The following is an 18168-nucleotide window of genomic DNA, read 5'->3' on the forward strand; positions in this document are numbered from 1 at the left end:
CAGAATTATGAGCTAATACTCACAGATGGCAAATTTGATGTGATTCAACGAGCCCCAGGTGGTGAAATGCCATTCACAATTCGATACATGGGCATCTACATGGTGGTTGACACAACAGTTGGTCTGGTCCTGATGTGGGACAAACAAACCAGCATCTTCATCAAACTTACTCCAGAATTTAAGGTGAGGTGTCAACTCTAGGATGTTGGCACATATTCTTGGAATCAGCTGTGAAAAGGAATGTCAAAACTGTTTTGAAAATATGTTCATGTGTAAATGTTGTCCGTCTGTACCCTTACAGGTTTCATGGTACACATTTGAGCTCCAAATCAACAAATGTATGAATTATACCCAGACAACACAAAGTTTTGCCATGTTGTCTAGCTCCCTCCTCTGGCCACTTGGTTCATGAATGTTCTTTGCTGTAGTAGCCAAGGCTCTAGACAGGAGACAGAAATAGTGTGATGGACATAAAAGATTAAAGGATTTTCTATCTGAGGCACAGAAAACTCTGCTTCAGAACACTTCAGGAAGTCCTGTTGAAAGATTCAACTAAGTAGAACACTAGCTTAGTTTAGTCCTCAATAGGGGATTCCCAATTTCTTGTGCTAGGCCATTTAATGTTTGTAGTAAACAGTGACTTATTTTATGGGAAAGAACTATATTTTTTAGAAATTGTTCACATAATAAAATGTATAGCAATGTAAAAAAGACCCATAGGGAATGGAGAGAGTTTTTAAAAATGATAATGCCTTGAAAAAAAAGTAGCACCCATTGCATTGCTACAGATGTTGACTCATTTTCTATATGCCCAACCAATAAAATTAATTACTTGTTTTAGGAATCCACATTTAAGTAAATCACAGGTAGAAAGCTCTACATGTGCTTTTTAATGAGACTTTCTATTTATTTCAAAAGAAAAAGCAGGTCTACACATATATATTCCTTTATATGTGTTATATATAAAAGGGAGTTATTTGCTCCCTTGTTAATTAATTAAGTCATTATGAGGGGCAGAACTAAGGATACCTGTACATAAGTATTCTTCAAACTTGAAATAAATATTTTGGATTAATAACAGCAAACAAAAACTTCTACTTATTATTTTGTTGTCTCCATAACAGAGTCATGTGTGTGGACTTTGTGGAAACTATGACGAAAACGACATTAATGATTTCACCACCAGAAGCCAATCTGTTGTAGGAGATGTGCTCGAGTTTGGTAACAGCTGGAAGGCATCTCCCGGTTGCCCAGATGCCATAAAGAACAAGGATCCTTGTACTGCAAACCCATACAGGAATTCGTGGGCCCAGAAACAATGCAGCATCATTAACAGCCAAGTGTTTGCTTCTTGCCACTCTCAGGTATGGGCAGCTTTTTTCCCCAGGTAAATATATAGGCCGCTTTAACAGCCCTGATCTTAGGACTGCAAGGAAGTGTATAGGACATGAAGGGAAACATGAACCAATACACAGCATAAAATGTCATCCTGATATTGCAGGGGCATTACAATGCTATTGCAGGTACATAGCTCAGGTGCAGTGCCAGGGTTTTGTAACTCTCTCACAAAAGATCTTAAATAGTCTTTTTTTAAAAGCTGTTTTCCACTTTAGCGGGAACAGGCCATTGTTGTTACATCCAGCAAAGTGGTAAATTACAAACATTTTTTTTTGTAGCAAAGAAGTTTTTACATTGCAGAATAGTTAGCATGAACCTTGAGGATAAGTGAAATGGATAATCCTGCCTTGGAGGCTGACTTTGAGCTCAAGGGCTGTGCTGAAGATATGGACAGCTATCCTGGTCAACCAGGTCCTTTCTTGGTCTTCATAAACATCAACATTAAATAGTATTGATTCCCATATGCCTGGCCATTCTTATGTTGCAAAATGTAATTAATGCTGTAATCTATATATTAAAAATTGTCTGCATGAATGGTAAACTCATCCGGGCTACAATAAAAACTAACAACAATTAAAAGTTTATAGACTTTAAAACGACAAAACTGTCAACTTTGTAAAAAAGTCCTCTGGAACAATTCTATTTTGCATCTTCTGGCCATCCTAGTAATCCCTTCCTGACTCTAAACTATTTTCCATGGCAATTAGTAATGCTCAATGATTCATCACTCTCATACCCATTTAGTATTTTTTCAAAAATTATGTTTCTTATTATAACAAATTGCTTTTACATGCAACTCTGTTAATTATGAAGTAATATGTTACCTGAAATCAAAAACATCAACTAAAGCTGAAAATTATATATTTTTGGCTGAACTGGAATGAAAATGTTTTAAAATATCCCTTTCCTTCTTTGACCAAAGCATGCTAAATTTGAAAGTACATACATAAATACTATATAAGATCTATTAATTTTTCTTAACAGGTTGAGCCAACAACCTACTATGACACATGCGTGTCGGATGCCTGTGCTTGTGACACAGGGGGAGATTGTGAATGTTTCTGTACAGCTGTAGCTGCCTATGCTCAGGCCTGCAATGAGGCTGGTGTTTGCATTGCTTGGAGAACACCATCTATCTGCCGTGAGTACTGGCCAGAATGTTTGAGGAATCCTTCTTTAAAGAAATAGTACATTTGATCAATAGGGATGGGAATAAGTCTAACTATGCAACTTGATCCTTCTGGGGACTGCAAATGGAGGATGAAGGAATGCAAATAATGTATAGATTTTGTATTCCACTTTTCACATCAATTGGTTACGCTGAGATCACCACAATGTGACTTTTACTTGTTGATTTAACAGGACAAAAGTTTCTTCTGAATGCCCCCTAATATTGCAAGAACTGAATCTCAATTACCAGTTCTCAAATTCTGAGAATCGAGTGGTTGCCATTCCTAACTTCTCTGGTAAAAATTGAACCCTCAAGATTGTATCAGAGGGACTGGTAACATGTTTATTGCCCATACCATTTTCCCTTGTGAACTGGGATAGTTTGACATAAGAAGTAACCCTGGTATTGGCCCTCTGATGTGATTGCAAGTTTCACTAGGGAGGTCCAATGCTATGGTGTTAATGGTATAGTACAGGATGATGTCATGGGAGAATGGCAACCATGATTTCCTCAGAAGAACCGTCTCTTCACCCATACCAGATGGGCATATACAAAAGAAATGTCCCCTAATCATAATCACAAGTAAAGGCAATATTGTGGTGACATTGCTGAACCCCAGATTAAATATGAGAACTGGGGTTATCTATAAAATAGATGTTAGCCTTTAAAAGCTTTCTTGTGTACTTTTTATTCTCATTCATTTTTGGTCTATTTTCAATTGTTCTAGAATTGTATTTAAAATCCTTATAGCCCACATGTCCGCAGACTCAAGGCAGCTGACAGAGCAACAAAAGTTGCAAAGTCATTTGGGCAAAATTAGAATAAGAGCCCATTGATATGTAATCTCACCTCCTTGTTCAATGTACAATAATCTGTTTGTATAAGGATGTCAAAGGGAAACCAGGAACACTGCTAGCAGTTGCCACTTTGCAATATAGGAATAATATGGGATGTCCACACAGTGTAAGGAAAGGTATTGTCCCATAAAATAATGTATTTTGCTTGAAATTGACATTTCTCTATTTTCTCATTCCTTTAGCTCTATTCTGTGATTACTACAATCCACAAGGGGAGTGTGAGTGGCACTACAGCCCCTGTGGTTCTCCTTGTATGAAGACCTGCAGAAATCCAAGTGGAAAGTGCCTACATGAGTTACAGGGTTTAGAAGGTACTAGGGTTATTGACTTTGCTCTTGGTATACAAGAGCATACTTGTATACCTTATATACTTATAATTTCTGGATACTAATTGACATAATGTACACTATGATGTCTAAAAGGAGAATGATTGATACCCTGGAAGTATGGAAACCAGGAGGGAATATGTTAAGGTTATCAGTAGATTAGGGAAGTAACTCTGCTTGTTCCCTTTTCAACACCATAAATTTGGCTGAGATTATATAGGCAGGTATCAGGGTATAGAAATATAATGATGGAAAGGGGAGCAAAGACTAAGCCAAATATAGTCAAGACTTTAGGATATAAGCAAATTTTATAATGTTATAATTTTCCTAAAAATGTGATTGAAATATCATATTACTAGCATATGTGACTAGAATAGAAAGTGTATGCTTATGCTAAAAATCTGTGGAGACCAGCAAGACTGAGTCAACATGACATCCAATACTACTTATTTACACACTGATGTCCCACTTTTCTCCCCAATGGGGTCCCAAAACAGCTTACAGTATTGGTCTCCCCAACTCTATTTTATCCTTCCAATGACCAACCATGCAGCAGGTTAAACTGAGAATATGTGAATGGACCAGCATGCTTCCATGGGTCTCCCAGATGTTAGTGCAACACTCAAACAACAACTACTCTACATTGACTCCTCCTCCAAAGCCATTTGTTTTATCTGGGATTGGTAAATGACCCTTGTTTTACAACAGGAGAGCAAACCTTAGAATCTTCTTACTTCTTTTCCCATCTACAGCTTAGGGTCTTAGTAATCAGTATTGCAGTCTGTCTCACATATCACAGAAAATACATGGGTACCCAGAAGTCAGTTGTTCTTGTACTCTCCATCATTTCCTTGCCACATTCTTTCTCAGGGACAAAACAATAAAATTGTCATTCAGCAATCAGAATGAGGCTACAATAATCTATAACAAGCAAGTGCATTTAAAGTCTAAACTGTAGAATTTAATTCCTAATTCATGTTACCAGAGTTTGGAGGATTGAATCTCCAAATCAGTTATAGATAAAATTGGAAACTACTATAATATGTCTTAGAAGGAAGAGAAAGGTGGGGCAATTCATTATGGGGCAATAGCCAATCCAAATCCACAAGGAATCAGTTTAAACTCTAATATGTGTAAAAATGCAAGTATTATTACGTAGAACCAATTATCTTTCTTATTGCAGGCTGCTATCCCCAGTGTCCAAACAACAAGCCTTATTTTGATGAAGATGACATGGAGTGTGTTGAGAAATGTGGTTGCACTGATGACAGAGGAAAATACTACAAGCCAGGAGCAAAAATGCCTTCAGAACAAAATTGTCAATCATGGTAATATTCCTCTTAATCTGAAAAATGTGATGAGATCTTCATGTATTTCATCCAACCAGCTAAACCTGTACTATCTGTCCTTTTCTCGACATTTCATACACCAGCTTTTGCTGCTGTTTTACATTCTACTCATTTTAACTATCCCCCAAATATGATGTCCTTTTGTTTCCTTCCAGTGAATGCATCATGAATGATCAAAAAAAGTGTGTCTACAATGAAAATGGTAGGCTGACAACGCAGCTTTTCAGTATGAATGGCAATCATTTGGAACAATCATTGACATGCTCAGATGCTGAGTGACACTATTGTCTTTTGAACAACAGAATGCCAGTGCACCTATGAAGGGCAGAAAAGCAAGCCTGGAGAGATCATCTACAATACGACAGATGGCATTGGAGGGTGCATCGTTGCAGTCTGCAGCCACAATGGAACAATAGAGAGGAAAATCTTCCCATGTCCAGCTTCCACAACGGTTTCCACAACATTTGAATTTAGTACCACTTCACCAGCAACTACTACCCCAGGTACAAAACTGTGACAAATATGTTAAATTTATCTCTAAATCAAGAACCTGTTATTAACTATAATGTACAAAATGGCAATTCTAAAACTGTCATTGTGTTGTTGCAGGTTTCTAATATGTGTGCAAGATATGAGATATTTATAGGAATAGCAAAATGTATATCCTTGCTAAAAACTGATATTGTTTTGCTATCAGTTTAACTCATATGGTTCCCCCCACACTCTCAAAGGACCCTGGGAATTGTAGTTTGATGAGTACAGAGAAGTCCTTGTTCAAGATTTCAAGCCCCCCTCACAGGACTACAATTCTCACGGTTCCATTATACAGAGAGAATGAGCAGTGCAGACACACAGCATGTGAATGCTGTCCTCTTGTGCCTTGATCTTACTCCTGGAATCAGTTCTCATTAAAGATAAAGGTAAAGGTATCCCCTGTGCAAGCACCGAGTCATGTCTGACCCTTGGGGTGACGCCCTCCAGCGTTTTCATGGCAGACTCAATACGGGGTGGTTTGCCAGTGCCTTCCCCAGTCATTACCGTTTACCCCCCAGCAAGCTGGGTACTCATTTTACCGACCTCGGAAGGATGGAAGGCTGAGTCAACCTTGAGCCGGCTGCTGGGAATGAACTCCCAGCCTCATGGGCAAAGCTTTCAGACGGCTGCCTTACCGCTCTGCGCCACAAGAGGCTCTTCAGTTCTCATTAGGCTGATTGAAAAGATTATTTCTCTTTTGGTTAGTTTACAAATATATATTGTTCTGCCTACCTGGTGAGTTTCTGGAGTTAGGTAAAGGTCCCCTGTATTGTCTGTGTGGTTTCACCATGCTGCTGCCATTATCCATACAGGGATCAGTGGGTTTGCTATTAGAAAGTAATGGACCCGTGTGATTTTTTGATGAACTAATTTACAGTATTTAATCAAAACTAGTTCAATGTCCTTAAAGAACTTTCCTCTTCCAGAAATCATCTATTTTACATGTTGCACTTAGTTGGAAACAAAATTTGATACTAAATTATTCTCTTTATTTCTCTCTCTCTCCCACCCCCAGTGCCTATGACTACTTCTGTTTGTGTTCAGGAAATATGCCATTGGTCACAGTGGTATGATGTAACTAACCCAGAATCTGGAAGTGGCGATGGAGATTTTGACACTTTTGATAATTTAAAAGCAGAAGGCTATAAAGTCTGCAGCGCTCCAAAGGCGGTTGAGTGCAGAGCGGAGAAATTTCCCAATACTCCATTAAGTGAACTGGGCCAAAAAGTAGAATGCAGTAAGACAGTGGGACTAATCTGTTACAATACAGACCAGCATCCAATGAGCTGCAACAATTATCAAATCAAAATCCTTTGTTGTAGTTTTGTACCATGTGGTTATACTACTGCATCCACACCTGAAACTACTACAAGCACCATAGCTCCTACAACAGTAAAATCAACTACCACATTATCTACTACACTTATTTCCACAACGACAGTTCTGGAAACAACTAGTATCTCTGTGACAACACCAGAAACTACTTCTACATCTGCTGAGACCACCATTAGATCTACTACAGAAATTGTACCTCCTACAACAGAAGTCACAACTCAAACTACCTGCAAACCCACATGCAGATGGACAGAATGGTTTGATATACATTTCCCCAGTTTGGACAATAAAGGAGATTTTGAAACATATGACCTCATTAAGTCTGCAGGAAAAGACATCTGTGGAAAACCTGAACGTATAATATGCAGAGCAGAGAAATTCCCAGAGAAATCAATTGATGAAATTGGTCAAATTGTCCAGTGCAATGTATCATTTGGATTTGTTTGCAAAAATGAAGAGCAATCAGGTACACTGAAAATGTGTTTTAACTATCAAATAAAGGTCTATTGCTGTGAAAATGAGTGTGTGACCACTACACCAGAAACAACTACAACACACGCATCAACAAGAGTAACAACTATTCCAGCAACAAGTACAGAAACTACAAGTCTTTTAACAACAGTTCCTTCAACAACTGAACACTGCAGTGAGGAAGTTTGTGAATGGTCACAATGGTATGATATCAGTTATCCAGGATCTGCACCTGATGATGGTGATTTTGACACATTTAAAAACATAAGAGCCAAAGGATATAAAGTCTGTAAGACACCAAAGGCTGTTGAATGCAGAGCAGAAAGATTTCCTGATACACCCTTAAAGGAATTAGAGCAAAAAGTTATATGCAGTAAAACAGAAGGACTCATATGTCGTAACAACGAACAGCTTCCGCCAATTTGCTACAACTATGAGATAAGAATTGAATGTTGCAAAAAAGTTATTATACCATGTCCAACGACCACACAACTTACAACAAAACCTGTAACTACACCTGCCACAACACCACCAACAACTACACCTCCAGAAACTACCACTATAGTAACTACTTCAGTTCCAGAAACTACTACAAGACCAACAACTACAGTTCCAGAAACTACTACAACAAAACCAACAAGTACAGTTCCAGAAACTACCAAAACAGTCACAACCATTCCAGAAACTACTACAACAGTCATAACCACAACAGTACCAGAAACTACCACAACATCTCCAAAAACTACGGCTTCAGAAACTACCACAACATCTCCAAAAACTACGGCTTCAGAAACTACCACAACAGTAACAACAACAGTAGCAGAAACTACAACAACATCTCCAACAACAGTTCCAGAAACAACCACAACACTTACGACAACACAAGAAACATCCACAACAGTTTCAACCACAACACCAATGACTACTGCTCCAGAAACTACCACAAAAGTCCCCAAAACTACAACGATAGTTACAACCACACCAACAACAACATCTAAAGTCCCAGAAACTACAACAACATCTCCAACAACAGTAACTGAAACAACAATATCTACAACAACAGTTCCAGAAACTACAACAGTTACAATGACAACACCAATGACTACTGTATCAGAAACTACCCCAACAGTAACAACCACAACATTACCAGAAACTACCACAACAGTTACAACCAAAATGCCAACAACTACCGTTACAGAAACAAGCACAACAACTCAAGTCCCAGAAACCACCAAAACACTTATAACTACGACAGTGCCAGTAACAACCAGAACAGAAGGAAAAATTATTACAGAAAAGAGAACAACTACATCCACTCCAAAACCATCAACGCAACCACAAACAAAAATCAACACAACAGCACTAACAACAGTTACGGAACAAACAACAACCTCCACAACACAACCCATTACTACCCCCTTGCCATCAACAGCCACCACAACTGAGCTGACAACAGCATCTCATGGTACCACTTGTGGACCCCCCGTGTGCACATGGTCCAAGTGGTTTGATGTTGACTTCCCCACTTCTGGGCTAAAGGGAGGAGACATAGAAACGTATAATAAAATCCGGGCTGCTGGTGGCAAGATCTGTGCAAAGCCAGCAAATATCCAATGTAGGGCTGAAAATCACCCTGACGTAAGCATCGACCAGCTTGGTCAAAATATAGATTGTGATGTCAATAAAGGACTAGTGTGCAAGAATGAGAACCAAGAAGGGAAGTACAAGCAATGTTACAATTATGAGATCCGGGTTCTATGTTGTGAGGAAAATCTTAACTGCAGAACTACAACCGTACCAAAACCCACCACTAATGAACCAACTACAACAGTTACTGAGCCAACTACAACAGTCACCACCACAACTACCACCATACCAGTAACGACCACTACAGCACCAAAAACTACTACCAAAGAAGCTACCACAACTACCACAAGCCCTACAACCAAAGAAACCACTCTGATCACAACTACTAAAGGTACAACTACCACAACAGAACCCACTACTACACCCTTGCCATCAACCACCACTACTGAACCAACTACCACGGTCACTGAGACAACTACAACAGTCACCACCACAACTACCACCGCACCGGTAACAACCACTACAGCACCGAAAACTACTACCAAAGAAGCTACCACAACTACCACAAGTCCTACAACCAAAGAAACCACTTTGATCACAACCACTAAAGGTACAACTACCACAACAGAACCTATTACTACCCCCTTGCCATTGATCACCACCACAACTGAGCTGACAACCACAACTCATGGAACCACTTGTGGACCCCCCGTGTGCACGTGGTCCAAGTGGTTTGATGTTGACTTCCCCACTTCTGGGATAAAGGGAGGAGACATAGAAACATATAATAATATCCGGGCTGCTGGGGGCAAGATCTGCGCAAAGCCAGCAAACATCCAGTGTAGGGCTGAAAATCACCCTGATGTAAGCATCCACCAACTTGGTCAAAATGTAGATTGTGATGTCAATAAAGGACTGGTGTGCAAGAATGAGAATCAAGTGGGGAAGTACAAGCAATGTTTCAATTATGAGATCCGGGTACTATGCTGTGAGGAAAATCTTAACTGCAAAACTACAACTGTACCAACAACTACCACTACTGAACCAACTACCACCGTTACTAAGCCAACTACAGTCACCACCACAACTACCACCATACCAGTAACGACCACTACAGCACCAGAAACTACTACCAAAGAAGCTACCACAACTACCACAAGCCCTACAACCAAAGAAAGAACTCTGATCACAACCACTAAAGGGACAACCACCACAACAGAACCCACTACTACCGCTTTGCCATCAACCACCACTACTGAACCAACTACCACGGTCACTGAGACAACTACAACAGTCACCACAACTACCACCGCACCAGTAACGACCACTAAAGCACTGAAAACTACTACCAAAGAAGCTACCACAACTACCACAAGTCCTACCACCAAAGAAACCACTTTGATCACAACCACTAAAGGTACAACTACCACAACAGAACCTATTACTACCCCCTTGCCATTGACCACCACAACTGAGCTGACAACAGCATCTCATGGAACCACTTGTGGACCCCCTGTCTGCACGTGGTCGAAGTGGTTTGATGTTGACTTCCCCACTTCTGGGATAAAGGGAGGAGACATAGAAACATATAATAATATCCGGGCTGCTGGGGGCAAGATCTGCGCAAAGCCAGCAAACATCCAGTGTAGAGCTGAAAATCACCCTGATGTAAGCATCCACCAACTTGGTCAAAATGTAGATTGTGATGTCAATAAAGGACTGGTGTGCAAGAATGAGAATCAAGTGGGGAAGTACAAGCAATGTTTCAATTATGAGATCCGGGTACTATGCTGTGAGGAAAATCTTAACTGCAAAACTACAACTGTACCAACAACTACCACTACTGAACCAACTACCACCGTTACTAAGCCAACTACAACAGTCACCACCACAACTACCACCATACCAGTAACGACCACTACAGCACCAGAAACTACTACCAAAGAAGCTACCACAACTACCACAAGCCCTACAACCAAAGAAACCACTCTGATCACAACCACTAAAGGTACAACTACCACAACAGAACCTATTACTACCCCCTTGCCATTGACCACCACAACTGAGCTGACTACCACATCTCATGGGATCACATGCGGACCCCCCGTGTGCACGTGGTCCAAGTGGTTTGATGTTGACTTCCCCACTTCTGGGATAAAGGGAGGAGACATAGAAACATATAATAATATCCGGGCTGCTGGGGGCAAGATCTGTGCAAAGCCAGCAAATATCCAATGTAGGGCTGAAAATCACCCTGACCTAAGCATCGACCAGCTTGGTCAAAATGTAGATTGTGATGTCAATAAAGGACTGGTGTGCAAGAATGATAATCAAGTGGGGAAGTACAAGCAATGTTTCAATTATGAGATCCGGGTACTATGCTGTGAGGAAAATCTTAACTGCAAAACTACAACTGTACCAACAACTACCACTACTGAACCAACTAACACAATTACTAAGCCAACTACAACAGTCACCACCACAACTACCACCGCACCAGTAACTACCACTACAGCACCGAAAACTGCTACCAAAGAAGCTATCACAAGTCCTACAACCAAAGAAACCACTCTGCTTACAACCACTAAAGGAACAACTACCACAACAGAACCCACTACTACCCCTTTGCCATCAACCACCACTACTGAACCAACTACCACAGTTACAGAGACAACTACAACAGTCACAACTACCGCCGCACCAGTAACGACCACTAAAGCACTGAAAACTACTACCAAAGAAGCTACCACAACTACCACAAGTCCTACCACCAAAGAAACCACTTTGATCACAACCACTAAAGGTACAACTACCACAACAGAACCTATTACTACCCCCTTGCCATTGATCACCATCACAACTGAGCTGACAACCACATCTCATGGAACCACTTGTGGACCCCCTGTCTGCACGTGGTCGAAGTGGTTTGATGTTGACTTCCCCACTTCTGGGATAAAGGGAGGAGACATAGAAACATATAATAATATCCGGGCTGCTGGGGGCAAGATCTGCGCAAAGCCAGCAAACATCCAGTGTAGAGCTGAAAATCACCCTGATGTAAGCATCCACCAACTTGGTCAAAATGTAGATTGTGATGTCAATAAAGGACTGGTGTGCAAGAATGAGAATCAAGTGGGGAAGTACAAGCAATGTTTCAATTATGAGATCCGGGTACTATGCTGTGAGGAAAATCTTAACTGCAAAACTACAACTGTACCAACAACTACCACTACTGAACCAACTACCACCGTTACTAAGCCAACTACAACAGTCACCACCACAACTACCACCATACCAGTAACGACCACTACAGCACCAGAAACTACTACCAAAGAAGCTACCACAACTACCACAAGCCCTACAACCAAAGAAACCACTCTGATCACAACCACTAAAGGTACAACTACCACAACAGAACCTATTACTACCCCCTTGCCATTGACCACCACAACTGAGCTGACTACCACATCTCATGGGACCACATGCGGACCCCCCGTGTGCACGTGGTCCAAGTGGTTTGATGTTGACTTCCCCACTTCTGGGATAAAGGGAGGAGACATAGAAACATATAATAATATCCGGGCTGCTGGGGGCAAGATCTGTGCAAAGCCAGCAAACATCCAGTGTAGGGCTGAAAATCACCCTGATGTAAGCATCCACCAACTGGGTCAAAATGTAGATTGTGATGTCAATAAAGGACTGGTGTGCAAGAATGAGAATCAAGTGGGGAAGTACAAGCAATGTTTCAATTATGAGATCCGGGTACTATGCTGTGAGGAAAATCTTAACTGCAAAACTACAACTGTACCAACAACTACCACTACTGAACCAACTACCACGATTAGTAAGCCAACTACAACAGTCACCACCACAACTACCACCGCACCAGTAACTACCACTACAGCACCGAAAACTACTACCAAAGAAGCTATCACAAGTCCTACAACCAAAGAAACCACTCTGCTTACAACCACTAAAGGAACAACTACCACAACAGAACCCACTACTACCCCTTTGCCATCAACCACCACTACTGAACCAACTACCACGGTTACAGAGACAACTACAACAGTCACAACTACCGCCGCACCAGTAACGACCACTAAAGCACTGAAAACTACTACCAAAGAAGCTACCACAACTACCACAAGTCCTACAACCAAAGAAACCACTTTGATCACAACCACTAAAGGTACAACTACCACAACAGAACCTATTACTACCCCCTTGCCATTGATCACCACCACAACTGAGCTGACAACCACATCTCATGGAACTACTTGTGGACCCCCCGTGTGCACGTGGTCCAAGTGGTTTGATGTTGACTTCCCCACTTCTGGGCTAAAGGGAGGAGACATAGAAACATATAATAATATCCGGGCTGCTGGGGGCAAGATCTGTGCAAAGCCAGCAAATATCCAATGTAGGGCTGAAAATCACCCTGATCTAAGCATTGACCAGGTTGGTCAAAATGTAGATTGTGATGTCAATAAAGGACTAGTATGCAAGAATGAGAATCAAGTGGGGAAATACAAGCAATGTTTCAATTATGAGATCCGGGTACTATGCTGTGAAGAAAATCTTAACTGCGGAACTACAACTGTACCAACAACCACCACTACTGAACCAACTACCACAGTTACTAAGCCAACTACAACAGTCCCCACCACCACTACCAGTGTGCCAGTAACAACCACCATAGTACCCCAAACTTCCTCTTTACCTACAACATCAGTGACACCATGTTTCTGCAAAATTGGAGACACTGTTTTTCTATCTGGTATGTATTTTCTTTTACCGTATATTCTTATTTTTATCCAGAATGATTTACTTATTTGTACATAAATTTGTACATAAAATAATAATAATTTCAGTTTCTGAAATATCTCCGTAAACCCCTCATGAAATCTTGGAATACGAATGATTGCTTTCCTTCATAAAAAGCATTTCCCGGGAGCTATGAGTTGGATCAGGGGCAGGAGATAGAAATGTGCTATTTTCCAGGTCCCCAAGGATATTCCCCTGAGTTGCTACCAAAACTGCTCAATTGCCTTCATGCCTGAGTGTTGTTTGAATGTTTACTCCAGCAACTCTGAAGGATAGTCTGTGAGTAGTAAATAGTGTGATGAGAAAAAGTATTGCCTATTGCTGTCATTAAGTGAATTGGAGCTACTGTTTACGACACCCCCTTGGATCTCCCACCTCACATCCAAAGACAGAGAGGCTCAAAGATGTGAAGTTGAGCAGAGAGCCTTTGCCAAATTGCATAGGAATAAACAAGTACTCTCAGTCTCAAGATAGATGTGGTTTTGTAGGTTAAAATTAACACTTTGAATTGAAATTAAAAATGAACAGAACACCAATGCAGATTTTTAAGAACCAGTGTAATATGCCAGCTATATTCCACTCCAGCTAGCAATCATGATGCCACATTCTGGACTAAAAGAAGTTTCTAAATCACCTTCAATGGCATCCCCATAGAGACAGCAGCAGAATCTAACCTGGTGGTAAACAGAGCATGGGCCACCATGGTTAGGTCCCATTGCTCAAGCAAGAGTCACCGCTGGGGAACTAGCTGAATCAGGTTAACGGATTGGCATGCTATAGACAAAATCAGTGCATCCAAGTGTAGGATCTAACAGAGTTTTGCCCCCCTTGTAGGTGAAATGATTTACAATAAAACAGACAATGATGGTTGCATCTTCTACGCCATTTGTAGTAAAACATGTTCAGTTGAAAGATTCAAAGGGCCATGCAAATCAACAACACCCAAACCAACCACAACAGCTGGAACCACACCAGCCACCACCAGCACAGCAGAAGCTACCACCAGCATACCAACAACTCATGTACCTGGTTGTCCTGATGCTATGCCACCTAGAAAGGTAATATTTTAAAATATTTTAAACAATTATTTATGCAGGAAGTGTATTTACGTAGTATTTTCAGTGATATGGCTCAGGATGAAATCTGCATGTAGAAAAATTCTACTAAGTGTCTTCACTGATTTCCGTGAACTGTAAACTCCCCCGTCCCAGGCATTTAACAGTTCTTAATAATTCTTCATTATGAAAGTGGTTCTCTTTCTTAGATGACTATTCTGCTTCTTAGGCATAGATCAGGGGTAGTCAAACTGTGGCCCTCCAGATGTTCATGGACTACAATTCCCAGGAGCCCTTGCCAGCATTCACTACCCCTGGCATAGATCATTAATATTTGAACCTTTATAGTTCTTTTTTCCTAAAGGACTTATTCTATTGTTGCATTCCATTCTCCTCCCCCAACTAAAAGGCTTTGTTTTTTAGGGGAAAGCTTTATGCATGTTCCTGAAATGTAAGTGACATGAGGGGTAAAGAGAAGGCTGGGAGTGCGGAAGGATCACAAGCTGAGTCTTTCTAACATGCTGGTTGGGCTTGGATCTCCCAACTTTATCTCACTGATAATTAGCAACATAACTAGGGGAGATAAATAGGTAATGGGTAGGTCTGTTTTGAGTCAATGCCGTCTTCTGCAACACAATGGAGAACTGCCATTCACAACACAAATGACTTGGCAGTTGTTCAATGCTAGAGCTGAAAATTATTCCAACAATGGTATAGCAATTTTTATGCTGCTTATTCCCAAGATATTTAGCTTTAATATTTAGTACATTTGTCCCTTTTCATTTTGGTAATATGTGACTACATTTGATAGCTTACACTTCATAGTATTCAGTATCTGACCTTACTTGGTGATGGTGGGGTGGGTACAGTGCTTAGATTGTCAGGCAAGGGCTAGAGGGAGGTTTAGGTTCAAGTCAGTATATGGTGTCAAGCCCCCAGGCTCTTGTAAAGATAAAAGGGAAAACCATGTATGCTGCTCTGACCTCCTTTCCAGAAGGGCAAGGTAAAATATGACAGACAGCAAGGGCACTATTTTAAAAGAACTTGGGATAATCACTCAGGAGACCTACAAATTGGTGCTCAAGTGCAGAGGAAAATAAGCAAACATTTTAAACCACTAAATAATAAAAACAGATTAAAATAACAATACTTTCTTCATATGGTGAAGAAAAAGAATTTTTAAAATATTTTTTAAAGTTTTAAAACTTAAAACTTCTTTTTTCTTCAGCGCATGAAGGCATAGTAAAAGTAAAAAAGAATTATAAGAGCATTTCTAACATTTGAAACTATTTTTGAGAGAACTTACAAGCAGTAAGTTTGTCTGAGTTATTTATTATAAAATCTATGCCATGTAAAAGGGATCTCAAAAAGCTTGTTAAAGTTGGTGAGGTACCTGGGAATATGTTGAGAGTCAACAGTTGTTGTTTGTTAATTCAGAAGGAACAAATTTAGCTATATATGGAATAACTCAGCTTTTGGTATTTAGTCATGTTTCTCTTGGTTGATATGATTTGCTATGCCAGTAAAGATGACTTGAGTCTCACAGACCCATTATGCATGGCAGCAGCCACGCCCATGGTGGTGACTGTTGTAGCTGGCCCGTGTACTCACGGGGGAGGAATCCCCCAGAGTATGAGCACAACGCCAGGGCTGGAAAGCTCGACTGTGCTGAATGAAGGAAAATCCATGAAGATTGACAAACAGTAGCCAATGGACATTCATTGTGAAAGCAGCAGAAAACACCTGTGCATAATAGGCCCAAGTATAATTTTAAAACCTCTTATTTAAAACTGCACAGGTTAGTTCGACCAATCTGAAACTTATATAGCATCAGTGTCAATGTCATTATCTTTGCAGAAGGGTGATACATGGACATCAAATTGTACCACATCGACTTGTGAAGGAAATAACAAAATCATTATAAACCATGTGACATGCCCCCCAGTGAAGAGTATTGAATGTGAAAATGGGTACCCACCAGTGAAAGTCTTCAGTGATGATGGCTGCTGTTACCACTATGAATGTGAATGTAAGTGAAAATGAAGCTGATTGCATTCAAAAAAATATCACATACAGATCAATTTTAGTGATTTTAGAATTACTACAAAGATAATTGCTGTTGTTTTTGTTGTTATTTTGATTCACAACAGAATGGTTCCCAAAATCTTCTGAAAGTTCTAATAATTTTTCTCCCCTTCAATGTAAGGTGTTTGCAGTGGCTGGGGTGACCCTCACTATCTCACATTTGATGGAATTTATTACACCTTCTTGGACAACTGCACATATGTGCTGGTGCAACAGATTATACCAAAATACGACAATTTCAGGATTCTTATTGATAATTACTTCTGTGATGCGGAAGATGGACTTTCCTGTCCTCACTCTATTATTATCGAATACAAAACATCAAAAATAGTGCTAACCCGTGAACTCTTTAATGGAGTAGAAGCCAACAAGGTAAAAATATTGTGCAAAATGTTTGACTTGACTCCCTTAATGTTCTGAACTCAAGGAAATATAATAAATACTTGTAGAACTTTAAAACTCCCTGGAAGACACAAGTTTACTTAACAAAGCAATGAGAAAAGCAAAGTTCACTACTGAATGAAAAAATTAACTATATCCATGAGCTTTCATTCTTTGCATGATGACTGAGACATGGATAGACAAACACATATGAGATTTAATCATTCATTGATGATCTGAGATAGCACATGCCATAGCAGAAGCCAAATTTTACTTAATACAGTTCCATTTGCCCGAGAGCTACTGTAAGATCAAGTACTTTCTTATTTCCAATCAATGTCGCTATGTACAAAAATCAAAACACTATTTGAAGAAGTCATTGCAGTCCAGTATGAAGGTTCAGTATGAATTGATTGAAGAAATTCATTCTGGGAGGGAAGAGTTGCTTTATTATACATTCCACTACACCTTGTGCAAGCAGAAACACAAGATGGAATGCAGTCAAGTTGATTAAGTGCAAGGACTACTTGCTATGACTTTCTTGTGGTTCAGTTTGTGTAGGAGCTCTTGTTCTGGAGAAATCTTCCATGATGACTGTAAAATAGGAAATGTATATTTTCTCAAGTCAATACATCATCATTATTTTTAAAATATAGCTACATAAGGAAAATGTATCATCGCTCTTGTTAGAAATCCTTAAAATTGCACATTCTTGTGCACTGGCTGCCCAGATTAATTATGGCTAGCTATATGAAGATAGTCATTATGCACTAGCCACTCAATTGGTCTCCT

At 40.1% G+C, this 18168-nt stretch overlaps 1 protein-coding gene across 1 annotated transcript in view; it reads left to right on the forward strand.

The window, feature by feature from the left end:
* The window catches only part of MUC5AC (mucin 5AC, oligomeric mucus/gel-forming), a 64550-nt gene that overhangs the window by 30418 nt on the left and 15964 nt on the right, over positions 1 to 18168 (forward strand). Inside the window, exons 24-34 of the mRNA XM_077321447.1 lie at positions 4 to 183; positions 1125 to 1364; positions 2383 to 2539; positions 3609 to 3737; positions 4936 to 5080; positions 5257 to 5303; positions 5404 to 5604; positions 6651 to 13808; positions 14690 to 14913; positions 16768 to 16939; positions 17117 to 17367. Of these exons, the coding sequence (XP_077177562.1) occupies positions 4 to 183; positions 1125 to 1364; positions 2383 to 2539; positions 3609 to 3737; positions 4936 to 5080; positions 5257 to 5303; positions 5404 to 5604; positions 6651 to 13808; positions 14690 to 14913; positions 16768 to 16939; positions 17117 to 17367 (8904 nt within the window). The remainder of the gene's footprint in view (positions 1 to 3; positions 184 to 1124; positions 1365 to 2382; positions 2540 to 3608; positions 3738 to 4935; positions 5081 to 5256; positions 5304 to 5403; positions 5605 to 6650; positions 13809 to 14689; positions 14914 to 16767; positions 16940 to 17116; positions 17368 to 18168) is intronic.

Source organism: Paroedura picta, chromosome 2 (genome assembly GCF_049243985.1).
Source record: "Paroedura picta isolate Pp20150507F chromosome 2, Ppicta_v3.0, whole genome shotgun sequence".
NCBI classification, from domain to species: domain Eukaryota; kingdom Metazoa; phylum Chordata; class Lepidosauria; order Squamata; family Gekkonidae; genus Paroedura; species Paroedura picta.